We start from the raw sequence: 14,578 nt of genomic DNA, 5'->3' as shown, positions 1-14,578 counted from the left end.
GGGAACCGGGTTTTTTTCCCGAGCTTCAAAATTTCCGGAAATTTTACATCTCTAGGGGGCACCAGAAGGTGTCCTCGTCTAGTGTGTAAAAAAACCTGGGGCTGGTCCTGTTCATATTCCTTCCAGTGGAACCTAGAAAGCAGTAGCCAAAGTGTGGGAGGAGGGGCAGTCAAAGTAACCATCTGATCACCGCTGACAGTTGCCCCCTGATTCAGCTGCTGTCTTGAACCTCCCCTCTCTTATGGATCCCAAACTCCTCTCCCATTTGAGCACCATGACCTCTTACTACCTCCTAGCCTTTATCTTGATGATTACATTTATGGCTTTCTCTTGGCTGCTGCTCTTGTAATCCTGTTTCTGGATCTGTTCAGGAATCATGTCAATCCATGTTCTATTTTAAGTACGATTAGTTAGTGAGCACAGGATTCAGCTCACTTGTTCAAATGCTGGTTTGCCTCAACAAATATTGGTTTCACTGCCTTCTCCCTGTAGCTTAGGAGTGCATCACTGGAGAACAAACCAGGATTTAAGTCAGGGTGTAGGCATTCATATATCCTTATGAAACTGCAGTTAAGATTATGCAAGGTTAATAAATCAACTTCAGATCCTAAGTAGGTCTCAGTAGGACCATTCCACAGACTAATCACACTCACCATAGTTAGTTTAATAAAAATCATGGTTTTGTGCACTGTCTGAACTGAGCCTGTACAAGACTGCAAACGAAGCTGGAGAAAACCAAGCTAAAAATCAATTAAAGTGCCACAGCTATCTCACAATAAGTGGCATAGCCATATACCCTGTTTCCCCGAAAATAAGACCTACCCCAAAAATAAGCCCTAGCAGGATTTCTATGTATTTGTGGTATAAGTCCTAGTGTGTCTTCTTGAGAAAAAAATAAATATAAGACAGTGTCTTATTTTCGGGGAAACGCGGTATTAGAAAAAGACCTATGCAGGGCTTATAAACAAGATATATGGTACATAAATGTGTGGAAAAACAGTAGTGTGACCAAGGAGCTCACTGAAATAGCTGCAGTAACCCTCATGACTATGACTCAAGGAGGAAAAAAGAGGAGTCTTTGATAGTAGATCTGGCTGCTTGCTGGCTCCATTATTCTGTACTATCCTATATTTGAGTACATGAGCATATTCAGGCTACAAGCTGGTTTACAAGTACCTTCAGGTCTAAAAGCAATTAAAGTATCATATGACCTACAGAAGTACAAAAGAAAGAATTTAAATAGGAACGACTTACTCATTGTCTTGCATAAATGGTGGGCGTCATTCGATTTCCATTCCTTCCACCTATCCTTTGTTATTATGAATGTATAACAACTGTTTTGGAATGGTACCCATGGTGTATTTTTAACCTGGTGTGGACATTCAGTAGATCCATATGTTTCTGTTTCCTTTGTTTCGTCTGAAAAGAATAACATTTCCTTAAGGCATGTTTTAACAGCTGAAGTTGTTACGGGAGATTCATGCATTACTATTAGGACAGAGAGAAATTCCCCATAGTTTCAAACTATGATTTAGCTTTAACAACGTAGGTATCTGAACACTGGCTATGGTTAACACAAACCACATTTCTTCATATCTGTGGCTTGCAAAACTATTTTCAACCATGTTTTCTGAGAGAACCATTATTAGGCTCCGGTCACACGGGCAGGAAACTGCGGGCGGGGGGGGGGAAGCGTGGCTGTTTGCCCCGGGGCAAACTAACGCGCTGTTAAGGGATCAGATCTCCCCTGGAGGTTCCGTGGAGGTCCCGTGGGAAGGGAGAGGTGCTGATCACAGGACGATCCTGCGCGCAACAACGAAGCGCGTGGTGCAGCAAACGGGTGTGGTTTTTTTGTGTACACCAAAAATGCGCATGCTCCGTTGGGTGCTTGTGCGCATCCACGGAGACTGGGAAAAAACCCCACCTTGTTTGCAAGGGGACATGGGCGGGCGCCGGATGCCACCGGAAACGCGATCAGACGCCCGCCCTTGCCCCGCAGTTTCCGGAAACTAGTACCTCCGAGGTACTAGTTTTTTGCAGCGCAGTTTCAGCGGGAAGCCTCGGTTGAGCCACGGAAGCGCTACGCTTCCCAGATGTGCCAGTGAGATCGCGCCCGGAAACTCCGCCTGACTTCCGTCTCTCTAGCGTGGCTAATGTTCCGTGTGACCGCAGCCTTAGTGTAACCATGATTTGATGTGCACACGCAGCTTTGAACTCTGGTTAACATTGACCAGGAAAGGTAAATCAGAACTCATTCCAGAGAATGCAGGCAGAAAGAGATGGAGTACACAATGGAGTTGCAAGCCATAATTTGCAGAACCAGAGTTAAGCCTGAACTTGATCTCAGTGGTCCACTGGAAGCTGTGTATGGGCATTTTAAATACATATAAAACCCACCCATTCTATATCTAGTTTTAGAGAACATAATGAAATAATTTAATTTACAGTTTTTCTATATCATCTCTCAACAAAAGTACTTTTCGTTGTATAAACGAATTTAAAATAATGTAAATTAAAAATTGGACGACTCGTACTTCCTGGTGAATAGCAAACAGCTCCTGGTTTTTCCACATCACATTCAGTAGTTTTCCAGAATCCATCGCTGTCCAAGTACACACAGTCATCTACATCTTCATCTTCTTCTTCAGACCAGTAGCTTACACTAACATGTTTTCCGTCTGACCACTGATAGTGAATTCCACCCTAGGGGCAAAACCATAAAGACAAACTGATAGCACCGTAAAACGAAGCATTACTCCAAAACTAACTATTCATACAAACAGACAGTGAACCTTACACCAAGCCAGATATTTAAATAGACGTGTCACCTGTACATTGCAACAAAGATCACTCAACGTCTTCTGCAGGGACATATTACATGTGTTCACTGTGACTTTACAATGATGTTGTGAATGGCATTGTTCTTGAACACAGGAAATTCAAGTTCAAATCCCTGCTTAGGTATGAAGCTTATACAGTGGCCCTTGGCAACTCTCAACTGATTAGGTCATAAACCAACATGATGACCACCAGCAAAAGATAAATACCATGGATAAGCAACTGATTCAGATCTGGGTTACACTAAAAGGGGAGAGAAGATATAACCATTCAATACTTGCTAGGTTTTGCTAACTGAGCTCTCCGTCATTATGGTTTCAAAAGAAATAAAGACATGTCTTTTAAAAACAACAGTCTTTTCCCCTTATACTGCTGATGAGTGTGGGGAGTCTGGCTTCAAGCAGCGAAACCAAGAAGGGGAGGGGGTTCAGGATAAACCCCTGCTTTATTTCCTCACAAAACCCAAATCAGAATCATAGCTGCATGTACAATTTACATTTTAAAGAAGTCTGTGGTGTTACATCTGTCCATGTCCTTATCCTGTTCTACCTTGCAGGGTTATTGTGAAGCTAAAACCACCGTGGGTTGGCGCCAACCAGCTTTCCACTGGTGAAAAGAGAGGAGGGAGTCTCCTCTGACCACTAAGAATGCTATGTTAGAAGTCACGAGGCATGCACTGATAAAAAGTCATGCAGGATGGAGGCTGCAATGAGAGGAACTGCAATGCGGCTGAAAGCAAACACTGGCTGCATCCAATCCAGTATGAGCCTCTTGAGGGAAGAGAGGCATGCAAATTGAATGTATCTATAAAATTATATTGTTCACAATAGCTCTTGTAAAGTTATATTTAATCTTGTAGGTATAAGTTAACAAATCTGTGTTTGTATGGAGCCAGTCATATGATTATGTATGTCTAAAAGGTAAACTTTGCTGCAGCTGTTTCAGTGATCTGCTCAGTCACACTACAGTTTTTCCACACAGTTGTGTACCATGTATCTGGTTATAAGCGCTGCATGATTTTTTCATAACATATGGCTATGCAAGCTTTCCATCTGCAAGAAACAGTGTCTTGAGATTGTTCAGCGCTGGTTTAAATGGGACTGAATTAACTTTCTCTGGGTTGCAGTCATTAGCTTATCTAAAAGAGCAGCACATTTATTATTAGCAACATCGTACATTTTAAAAATAGAAAATGGCAACAGCAGCAATAAGCTGGCATTTAAAAAATCTCAATACATTTTCCTCCTCCCAGTAGATTGGGTCCAACGATCTGCTGGAAGATGAATTTTCCTTGCTTTTCTTTCCTTCCAGCAGTCCTGAGTCCAAGAACGTTAATTCCAGGGTCACAAGATCTAAATGGAGTAATAGCTACTTCAGTCAGCAGGCTGCAGTGAGGAGTGAAAAGGGGTCTAGAATTACTCAGCAGAGGTCCACAGACAGAAGAGACTGGAAAGCTGATTTCACCCCCTTCCCACTCTTCAGTCCATCCCTCTGCATGGCTGTGACTCCACCCAGGTCTTTTAACTCCTGGAATCAACTTTCCCAAGGACAAGAATGGTGGTGGAGGAGAAAGGGGAAAGTGGCAATGCTCCTTCTAAGGCTGTGGAGTCTTGTGAGCAGAAGTTCTACTTTGTGAGCTACTGGCATTAAACCTGTGAGCGAGCGATTTGGCTGCCGCATAAATTAATTTGCTCTGGAGCCATCCTTCCTGAGCTAAGACAAAAACGTGTGAGCCAGAGACTAAAAAACTTGAAGCTAGCTCACACTAACTCAGCCTAGAGGGAACACTGGAAAGTGGTGAATATCTGTCATCGTTGCATAAGTGGATCACTGGATACAACACAATGCTTCCATTAGTATTTAGACTACACGGGCTGAAAGGAAAAGATAAACCTTACATCTTTGCTGGAAAGTCCAATCCACAGCGGATAATTGAGCTGGGCAGCTTGAGCAGCAAGAAAAGCCTGCTGGTATTGTTCTGTGATGCTAACCAGCTGCATATTGTTCAGCTGGCACTCCTGTAGGGCATCATACCAGGTCAAATTCTTCAGTATTATGATATATTTGACGTTTAAGAAGCTTGTGGTGATATTAAGCATTTCTTCCGTTTGGTTCTCGGCAGGCGCAGCATCTAATAAGAAAACCAAATATGTGAACAAGAAAAACTGCACCATTTGTCCCACAGCTTTCTGTGGTGTTTTAAGTTTTAAAGGTCTTTACGGTAGTACTAAGTACATTTTATTTTCTGGAAGTGTGAGGAAGGTCAATGCACGTTAAATACAAAGCAAAACAATTCAGAGCTGATTTACTTAAATGCCAAACCACAGGGTTGGATCCCACTATCTTTTTTAGTCAATCTCATCCAATTTGCCTCCTTATTACAGCTCCTATTCCACATGGCTTTTGCTCATGGTCTCATGACCCCCAGGATAGCCTTTTATTTAAAAAGTATTCAAAGCCCTTTTTCTTGATAGAAAGGCTGGCTGGATCCAAACCACAGTCTGGCTTTTCATAACTTTGAGTCTTGGCTTTGAGAGTTTCCTTCTCCCCTCATACACTTCACCCAATTTTGGACTGGCATCGTAGCTCTAGGGCCCCTTTGTTATTTTTCTGACAACATACTTATAAGTAGGGATGGGCATGAACTGGGAAAATCGAGGTTCGTTTCAGTTCGTGGGGCCACACGAACCATAAACTTTCACGAGCCTTCCCATTTACCGAACTGATTCGTTTTGTGAGGTTCATGATGTGGTAGAACAGCCCCCCCCCTCAGGCTAGAGATGCCAAACTCACAGCAAGTCTCCAGCTGACTCTCCTCTACCTGCCCTTCAAGTTTCGTAAGGATTTGATTTGGGGGGGGGTGAGTTACAGCCCCCCAAAGCAGGTGCCCCCAGGAAAGTGCTCTCTGGGGAAATTAGAGCCATAGGTGCAGGGGTGTGTCAAATCTCCCCTCCCGGTAAGCTAAAGGCAAAAGGGGGGGGTCTAGTGCAGGGGAGTGTGGAAAGTTGGAAAATCAAAATGAGGGGCAGGCTTGGGATGGGCAGCTGATGATGCTAAGCCTGGTGGGTGAGTGCCCAGAGGCACAGATGTCGAGGATCCCAGAGTCCGAAGTGCAAAAGGCGGGATGTTCTAGCACTGGAGGGAAAGTTGAAAAACCAAGACAAGGTGTGGTGTTTCCAGGGCTGCAGAAGGGCTGCAGAAGTCAGTCTCCCTGTTACTTTGATGACTGATTTGCGCCAGAGTGTCTGCTGCACAAACCGCCCAAACTATCCTCTGTGAAAACCATGGAGGTTCATGGGAGATTCGTTGTAGGTGTGATCACATGACCCTTGACTCACAAACCACAAACCGGGAGATTTTTGTGATGAATTTATGTTCATGACGAGGTTTGTGCTCATCCATATTAACAAGTTCAAACACCATCTTGTGTCTATGTGCCCCGTAGGAGAAACATACAGGTACCATACAGGCACCTGCACGCTCTCCTCCACAAGACAAACAGCAAGCCGAAGGAGAGGTTGCACAGGGTAAAGATTTAACCCTGCCTTCCAACTCCAATCAACCTTCCCCCTCCCTGTCCTGGAGATGCTATTTGCAGTTTAAAAAACAATTGGAAATAAGTGGATTTTCTGTTCTCATATCCTGTTTGGTCATACTAAGCACTAAGTATGTACTGCATATTTGCCATGAAGGGATTTTGACCCCCTGTTCCAAAATCACCATACTCTTTCCTCCGTACACAGGATGTTCATTAGGAATACTCACCTTCCTTCCTCTGGCATATAGCCACAGCTTGAGTATCAGCGCAAGAAATCAAATTCCAGGCCCCAATGTACAAAGAGTTGGGATTGTTCAGCAAAACACCACATTTTTCATCAAACAGCTGGAGGTGAATATAATACATTTTATCAACAATCTCAGCATATTCCATAACCATATGGTGAAGCGCTACTGCATTAATTAAATACTATGAGTTGGATCCTGTCAACTTTTTTTTTTTAAAAAAATAATTTTCTAAAACACTACAAGAAAATAGGGACAGGGGACTACATACTACAGGAGAAAGTAAAGAAAAACCACTAAAAACCCAAGAGGTGGTAGTCATATAATGGTTACAATGCAAAGCTTATAGTAAAAATAAAAAGATATGGTTAACATTAAATGTGATCATTAAATCCGCTTATATGCTTCAAATCCAGAACTTCTGACTCCTTAAAGAACAATACAAAAGAACTCTAATATATTATTAACAAAAGAAAACAGACTTCAGAAGAAATTAGCATCTCATTTTTTGTCTTTTCTTTCCCTCAAATGATATCCTTGCTTAGGGGCCATCGCCCCACGTTCCGAGTCTTCTTCAGTTAGTGTTTCATCATCACTTCCCTTGTGACTCTCCTCATCTTCTTCCTCTGATGGCCCAAGTTGCTGCTGCAAGAACACACTCGCTTTCATAACAGAGTCAATTTTCCCCCTCTTGTCTTTAAATTTAAACAGTCTGCCTTCAGGTATAATCCATTTGTAGGGGATGTTATTATTTTGTAAAAACAAAGCCAAGTCTCTGTATTTTTTCCTTTTCTTTCTTATTTCAAAGGGAATGTCTTTCAAGACTCTTATCTCCTTGCCGTCAATTTTAAGGGTAGTTCCATTTGTTGCCTTTAAGATTTGATCCCTCACTTGTCTTCAGGAGAATCTGGGCAGATTATTTATCTTTATAAATTCTGAATGTGATCTATAGATCACATCCATCTCGCTTAGAAGAACATCCGCTTTTAAATCTGCAACCGGTCCCAGGGCATCAATCATGATCTGCTTTAGATTCTCCCCTTTAGTCTCAGGAACTCCTTGAAATCTCAGAACAAAGCTTGCCTTTTCCATTTGCAGCTGTAACAGCTGGGCTTCATTCGAATTTCTCTTCTTTTCCATATCCTGCATTTGTTTTTTAAGCTTTTTAGTATTGGCATCCATTTTTTTAAGGTTTTCAGCTGTTTGCTCTGTTTTTTTAATGTTCTTACTTAGTTGCTGTTGCTGTGCAGCAAAATGTTCATTGAGCGTCTTCATCTGCTCCAGCAGGGATCGCAAAGCATCTGTTAACATCTTAGAGAAGTCTATGGTTACATCCGGTTGCGTAACCGCATTCAATGGGCTGGCACTTCCTGAAGAAGGCTTAGGTTTCGGATGCTTATTTTTCTCCGTCTTTTTCAGTGACATCTTTGAGGATGTTTACATTCAAAGTAAAGTTGCCAAAAGTCTCTCAAGTCTGCAAATTGCCTAAAAGTCTCTTGTAAGTTCTTTAATATAGTCTCTTTTCGATTTTAGTTCCGCCCCCTTCTGTTTTAAGTCCGTTTTTATTTTGATGGGGGGTTCCCACCCCCCTCGCTTGTTTTAAGAGGGACTTTCAGCCGATTCTCTGGTGTTTGCTTCAACCAAACTCACGTTTAATGTAGATCAAATAGATCATGCCGTTTATCGTCTAAATCGCTCGACCTCCGCTTGTCCCGGTGTGCGTCTCTGAGTCCAGTACTGGAACACAGTGGCGAGACTGTCGGGGCATCGGAACGCCTCAATCCACCAGCAGCATGCCGGGGGAGAGGCGATCCTCGGCATCCCATGTCTAGGAACCCTACCCTCAATCCACAGGGGAGTGCGTACGATCGCACCCCCTCTCCATCCGCCAGTTTACGGATCGCGCCCCCGTGAGCTCCCGAGCGGCGCATCCGCCATTAGAGCGCCAAAACCGGAGAAGTTGTCAATCCTGCCAACTTTTTAATTAAGCTTGCCCAATTCCTTTCCTAGTGCCTAGTCCTAGTGCCATGTGGCTTTCATCCATGCAGGTCCCATGACTTCCAGCGTAGACTTTTTGGTGGTCAAAGGGGACCTCCCACCCTCATTTTTCACCAGCAGAAAACCTGGATGGAGAGCCCCCTGTGTAATTACACTGGTATTTATGTCTTATCCAAAGAAACAGTACAGTATAAGGTGATACGAGACTGGAGAAACTAATCACTTTGTTTTGATGGTATTACGCGGTTAGATAAGTTTCAAGCAGATGTGTCCTCTGCCATTCTACTCCTATGCACTTTTCCAAAAATTCATGTCTAACATATTACCCATTGTACTGCAGTTACAGTGCTTGCTGGTTGCAGCAACCCCCCCCCCCCACACACATTAAATATAAAAAACGCAATGTTATTTTGGTATATATAAATTTCTGCATAGGAAGCACTCAATTACACACCAAATATGGAAGAAGGTTGGAAAAATTTAATTTTTGAATTTTTTTTGTACTTTTTCTTTCTTTGCCCTATGTCAGTAACAATTTTAATTTTGGTTATTTATTTACTTTCTCAGAATCAAGGCAGATTATACAATATAATCAATAGGATGAAACATCTGATAAGCAATATAATAGGACTAGATTTACAGAAATCTGAAAAAAGGACTAAGTATTAGACACAATATGTTAATGCAGAAAATGGTATCATGTACGTTTAAAACAAAGCAGTCAGAGCAAGGTAATACAAACAGCAAACAGATAATACATACTATATACAGTGGTATAGTTCACAGTCTCATTCCCCTTATAAAAGTGCCTTCCTGAACTCTTTCATTATAATAGAAGCCCTATTACCATTAAAAAAGTGCCCTCCTGAACAATTACTATATAGTATGCAGCATGACAGAAGCATGAGAGCCTTCCTGACTACATTACGCAGGCCATTCTACAAGGCAGGGGCCACAACAGAGAATGCAAGCATATGGGCAGTTATTTTACTCAAATTATAATGAAAAAACAGAATCCTAACAACTTACATCAGTTAAAACCCTCCTCACTCTTCCCTGGATTAATGGGTGGAAATTGTTATACCGTACTTCACTGCCATCAGCCCATGTGCTTTTCTGTGTCTTATCCAGAAAACGCAAACCAATCCAAATGTCTTCTGGCATACCAGGAAGCAAGGATGTTATAAAATCTGTTGAGTGGAACAGATCCGCACTTTAGTATTAGGCAGACAGAGGCTGCACTCAGTGTCTTGGATCCTTAGAATTTTCGCATGTACAAGGAGGCACAATGTTTGTAGAGAGAGGAATCAATTAAAATTGCCCCCTCTTGTACCCATGGAAATTCTAGCAGGATCCAAGCCAATTAATTTGTAATAGGAACAAGCCTCAAACCCATAGGTTCATGCAGTCTCCCCCCCCCCCACCACAGCCATAATTTAAAAATTCCTGGTTTAGAAAGTCATTAGTCTTGTCTCCAATTTCTTCTGATGCCCAATTTTGGCACTGTGACACATTCCTTTCCCAGTAACTTATTCTAAACCAGGATTCAACCTTTCAAGGCCATATTTAGCTAACTTGCAAGAACAGGTAGAGAGACTAAGCTGCTCCCTGTTTCTCTTATACCTGAAATTTTTGAAACTTTCTGGAAATTTGGAAGCCAGTGAGAGAAAACCAGTTCTGAGGGGAAATAATGAAACATCCTATTCTTCATACTGCACCATGTGGAGAACCTTCTTTAAAAGCATTTCACTTATTCCAAAAAGACAAAATAATCCAAAGGAATTTTCCCCCTTGATGCTCCTAAAAATTTTCAGCTTCTCTACTGGTAAAATTGAAAAACAAGTTCTTGGGGGGGGGGGAATGCCCATCTCCCTTTTCCAGTTTTTCCCCCTGGGCCTTCATGTCCTCATTCATCTGCCTTCCCCCTCAACTCCCACACTACCATGCCTCCATACCACATCACTATGTTCCCTAGATGTGTCCTTCCAAGAATGGTGGATATACTATTTCTTTGATTTAGAAATGGACAAAATACTCCATAACATTTCTCTCATTTGCCTCCGGAATGCTCCTCTGTGTTGGGTTCTCTCCTTTTGATGTTTTTATGGAAGATGAAGACCCACGACTTGTCCAAGACCACTAAGTCAGTACCCAGCTAAGTGGGGCATTTCAAACCAACTTCTCCAGAATTAAGTCCAGTTCAGACAGACACAAAAGTAAAATACATATTGTGTGGGGATTGGGCCAAATGCCAACCGAAGCAAGGACTCACGGGGCAAGTAACTTTCTGTTAGCCTTGGTTCCTTAAAATGGGAATTACAAATCACCAATGTCATCAAATGTTGTGGAGGTTGTAATGATCATAAAACTGGAATGTGTGCCAAAAATGAAGAACAGTAGATCATCTTCTACTTGACCGCATGAAGTGGTAACATTTATCTTCAGATTATCATGATTAAAAGATTAAATGTGCATATGTGATTAAGTGATTAAAGGTGCATATGTGAACCAGCTCTTAGATGAACATATACGTCATTTCAAGAGTCATCATTAAGTTACTGGGTTCATAAGGATGTGTTCAATTCCACTTTCATGGCAGCATTCCCTATGCTTCAGGGTACGCGGTAGTTCTAAGGAAGCCTTAAGAATGATGCTGGTGTCTGCATCTCTCTGATAATATTTAAAATGCCCAATACATACCAAGGTTTTTAGGATGGAACATGAGACTTTTCATCTTACCTTGTTCAGCTTGGTTTTTAATTGAAGGAAGAAAGCCTCCAAGCGTTTCACATATTTCGTTTGCTTCTTTAAATGTGACATACTGAGGGGCTATTGTTCGAAAGCACTGAAAGAGGCATATTTTTTTTAAGGACACTGTATGCATGGTATTTTTTGTTATTTACTATTAACGTAGATGCTTAATTTGATGTGGTTAACATAGCACAAAATTAAGAAAAAACTTCTGTACCAAAATCTAACTTCTGACAACACTCATGAAACTGATCTGATGACTGTGGCATGGTGGTCTTACACCACCCTGTAAATGCAGGCGTGCTTTCTCCCTAGACCTTTCCCCTGCCACCTTGCAGCCCAGTCAGGAAGCTGGGGCAGAAAGTTGCTAATTGCAACTTCCTGGTATCATGCCACAAACCCCTGGGTAAAATCTGCCCCCCCCAATGTCACCCGAGGTCAGCACTAAAGGGGTTTTGTTCATGTAGCTGAATGCAAGGCTGTGAGTAAGGACGTGTGTGGCTCTTAAGTTAAACAACTGTATTACTTCAATGTAGAAACTCCAAGTAGTGTAAAGACAGGTTCTAGGTACAACTCAGCAAAATGAAGTGAAAAGTTACTGGTTTACAGTCCTTGGATATTAGGTCATAAGGACATAAGGCCCGGGGGCCAGATACGGCCCGTCCGGGGCTCTTATATGCAGCCCATGAGCAACTGATGCAAGGGAGGGACTGGAGTGCTGGGGGGGGGGGCAGAGCCACTCCATTATGGCTTTACTACAGCAGAACAACCTTGCCTGCAGCAGTCTAGCATCATGGGAGCATTTGCCCAGCATTGCGCTGCTGCCTTTCTGGTCCGCCTCTATGGGTTTTCCTCTGCACCCACCCCAGGGGGCCTTGCAGTGAGGACACACCAACTTGGAGCTTACGAAGTGCTGTCTTTTATACAGTTTCTATCTCTGGTACCTGGCATTACATTTTATAGCACACATGGCCCGGCCCGACAAAGACACATCTATGTCAGATCCGGCTCTCGTAACAAATGAGCTTGACACCTCTGCATTAGGTGTTTGCTGGAATGCAGATTTTTTGAGATCATGATTGATTACTATATTAAGTTTAGTCAACCAATTGTCCCCCTATATTCCGGAAACCCTGGCTCTTTTGCTCAGCCATAAGGATCCTAAGATCACTCTAGCAATTGCAAAATTTGTCTCCGTCCTTTTAGCCATTGCATCTAAAAATACGAAATAAGTGACTTCTGCTGCTCAAGATTCATGAATCGATGCATTTCTAAGGGTACAAAAGGAAAGGTTTCATTGACGCCCCCACTTCAGGACACACCTGTAAGGATCCTCCAGTGTCATTCCCCTCTATCATCCCTCATCGCAACACGTGCATGAGAGAGTGTGCTTCTTTCAACAACAACAAATCCAAAAGTTCCCAAACAAAGGAACAGTCCCCTTTTTGAGACCCCTCCCCACGTGGACTTGCAGGGACAATCTGCATGCCAGTTGCTGAGGTTGCATGCCAGTTGCTGAGGTTCAAGCCTGCTAGAACATAAACAGTTGCATGCCAGTTGCTGAGTGTCAAGCCTGCTAGAACATAAACTCTCCAACTGAGAGGTGTTAAGGAGCCAGCGCATTTTCCTTATAAGTTGTAAATGACCTCCTCTATCCAGAAAATTGCATCTTTCCCATCTTCTGTCCATCACAAGGACCGCAATGCCCCCTTCCACTTCCGTAACTGTCACAACATATTTTGCCTATCTGCTTCTCATTCGCAACGATGACTTCACAAACAAAGCTTCTAATATGGTCTTGAAACACAAAAAGGTAATTGTCTCAATGGTTTGTGTTTTTTTACCTTATTCTGAAAAACTTGCCAGTCACCAGGACACTTTTTATTAGGTGGTTTATAATCTGGATCATGTCTTTCCAATAGCGATGTGTTGTATTTCTCACAGATGAAAGGCAGTTTCGAATTACAGTTTATTCTGGAGTCTGTGGGAGTCATAAATAAATGAATTCACCCACACTGATAGTATTTATATTAACATTCATTCTATTTCCCACGTTTTAAAAAAAAACCCTTTAATTCAGCTGTAAGAACACAAGTTTTGCATGTAGAAGGTCCCATTGCAGGTACTGGGAAACACCTTTCTCTGCCCAAGACCCTTGAGATTTATTGCTCCCTACAGTAGAAACATGAAAAGGCAGCATGATATCGCCTGATATCAGATCTTGGAAGCTAAACAAGGTCAGTACTTGGATGGGAGACCACGAAGGAAGACTCTGCAAAGAAAGGCAATGGCAAACTACCTCTGCTTTTCACTTGCCGAGAAATCCTCTTGTAAGTATGTACAGCAGACATTCAACTTCACAGAGAGCAGGAGGACTGGGGATACAAGTTCCCCAGGTCCAGGTTGCTGGGGGAGGAATAAGGTGAGTTTGAAGCCCACTTGCCTTATTTTACTCCAAACACAGTGCCATGTAGGCTGCCCTGAGCTCCATGGAAGAAAGGGCAGTACAAAAATTCACTAAGTAAATAAAACCATGCAGGATGCCTAGAACGTTTGGGCTTCCACAGCTGGAAGTCTACCTAGGAATCTAAAATTGGTCATTTTAACCCTTTGTTTCATTTTAAATCAGAGCAAGTGTTCTATTGCTGCAGTTTTCCAGTTAAACAGAGGGTCAATTCAAAATGAGTGACCCCAGATTCCTAGAAAAGCTAATTCCTCACTACTTATTAGTAAGTTCCTTCTCTCTCTGTTTCTCTATCCATTTAGGGGGGTGAAGATGAAGAAATTTCTTCTCCATGGCCCATGGTGCTTCCCAGTAGCCCTGTGACATTATTGGGAAAGGTAGATCAATGGTATTAAGATAGTATCGTAATGTCAAATATGCTCACTAGGAAGGCACATTTGGTTATAGACTTGTAAAAATGGTAATTTAGAACATTTGGTTATAGACTTGTAAAAATGGTAATGTACATGAAAGTAATTTAGAACAAAATAACATAATTCAAATCTTCATCAATATTTAGCATCTAACGTAGTGCCAGCCATCCTATCATGAAGGTTTAGTTGTGTTACACAGCATAGTCATGAATACTACTTTTTTATACTAGACTTGGGCCCCGTTCACACGGAGCATTTGCCGTGCTGAAGATACGGATGATAGGCAGAGTTTCTGGGCGCGATCACACCACAACATCTGGGAAGCGTAGTG

The 14,578-nt window shown here is 42.3% G+C and overlaps 1 protein-coding gene across 1 annotated transcript in view; it reads right to left on the bottom strand.

Annotated features, from left to right (window-relative positions):
- LY75 (lymphocyte antigen 75) overlaps positions 1-14,578 on the bottom strand; it is a 97,324-nt gene that overhangs the window by 24,927 nt on the left and 57,819 nt on the right. Inside the window, 7 exon segments of the mRNA XM_015420879.1 lie at positions 1,255-1,419; positions 2,535-2,703; positions 4,737-4,969; positions 6,604-6,721; positions 9,649-9,809; positions 11,359-11,464; positions 13,215-13,351. Coding sequence (XP_015276365.1) covers positions 1,255-1,419; positions 2,535-2,703; positions 4,737-4,969; positions 6,604-6,721; positions 9,649-9,809; positions 11,359-11,464; positions 13,215-13,351 — 1,089 coding nt within the window.

The sequence above is a fragment of the Gekko japonicus genome, unplaced genomic scaffold, assembly GCF_001447785.1.
Source record: "Gekko japonicus isolate JY-2015 unplaced genomic scaffold, Gekko_japonicus_V1.1 scaffold2322, whole genome shotgun sequence".
NCBI classification, from domain to species: domain Eukaryota; kingdom Metazoa; phylum Chordata; class Lepidosauria; order Squamata; family Gekkonidae; genus Gekko; species Gekko japonicus.
The sequence above is the reverse complement of the archived record's forward strand: the minus strand, read 5'-3'. Positions and strand labels throughout refer to the sequence as shown.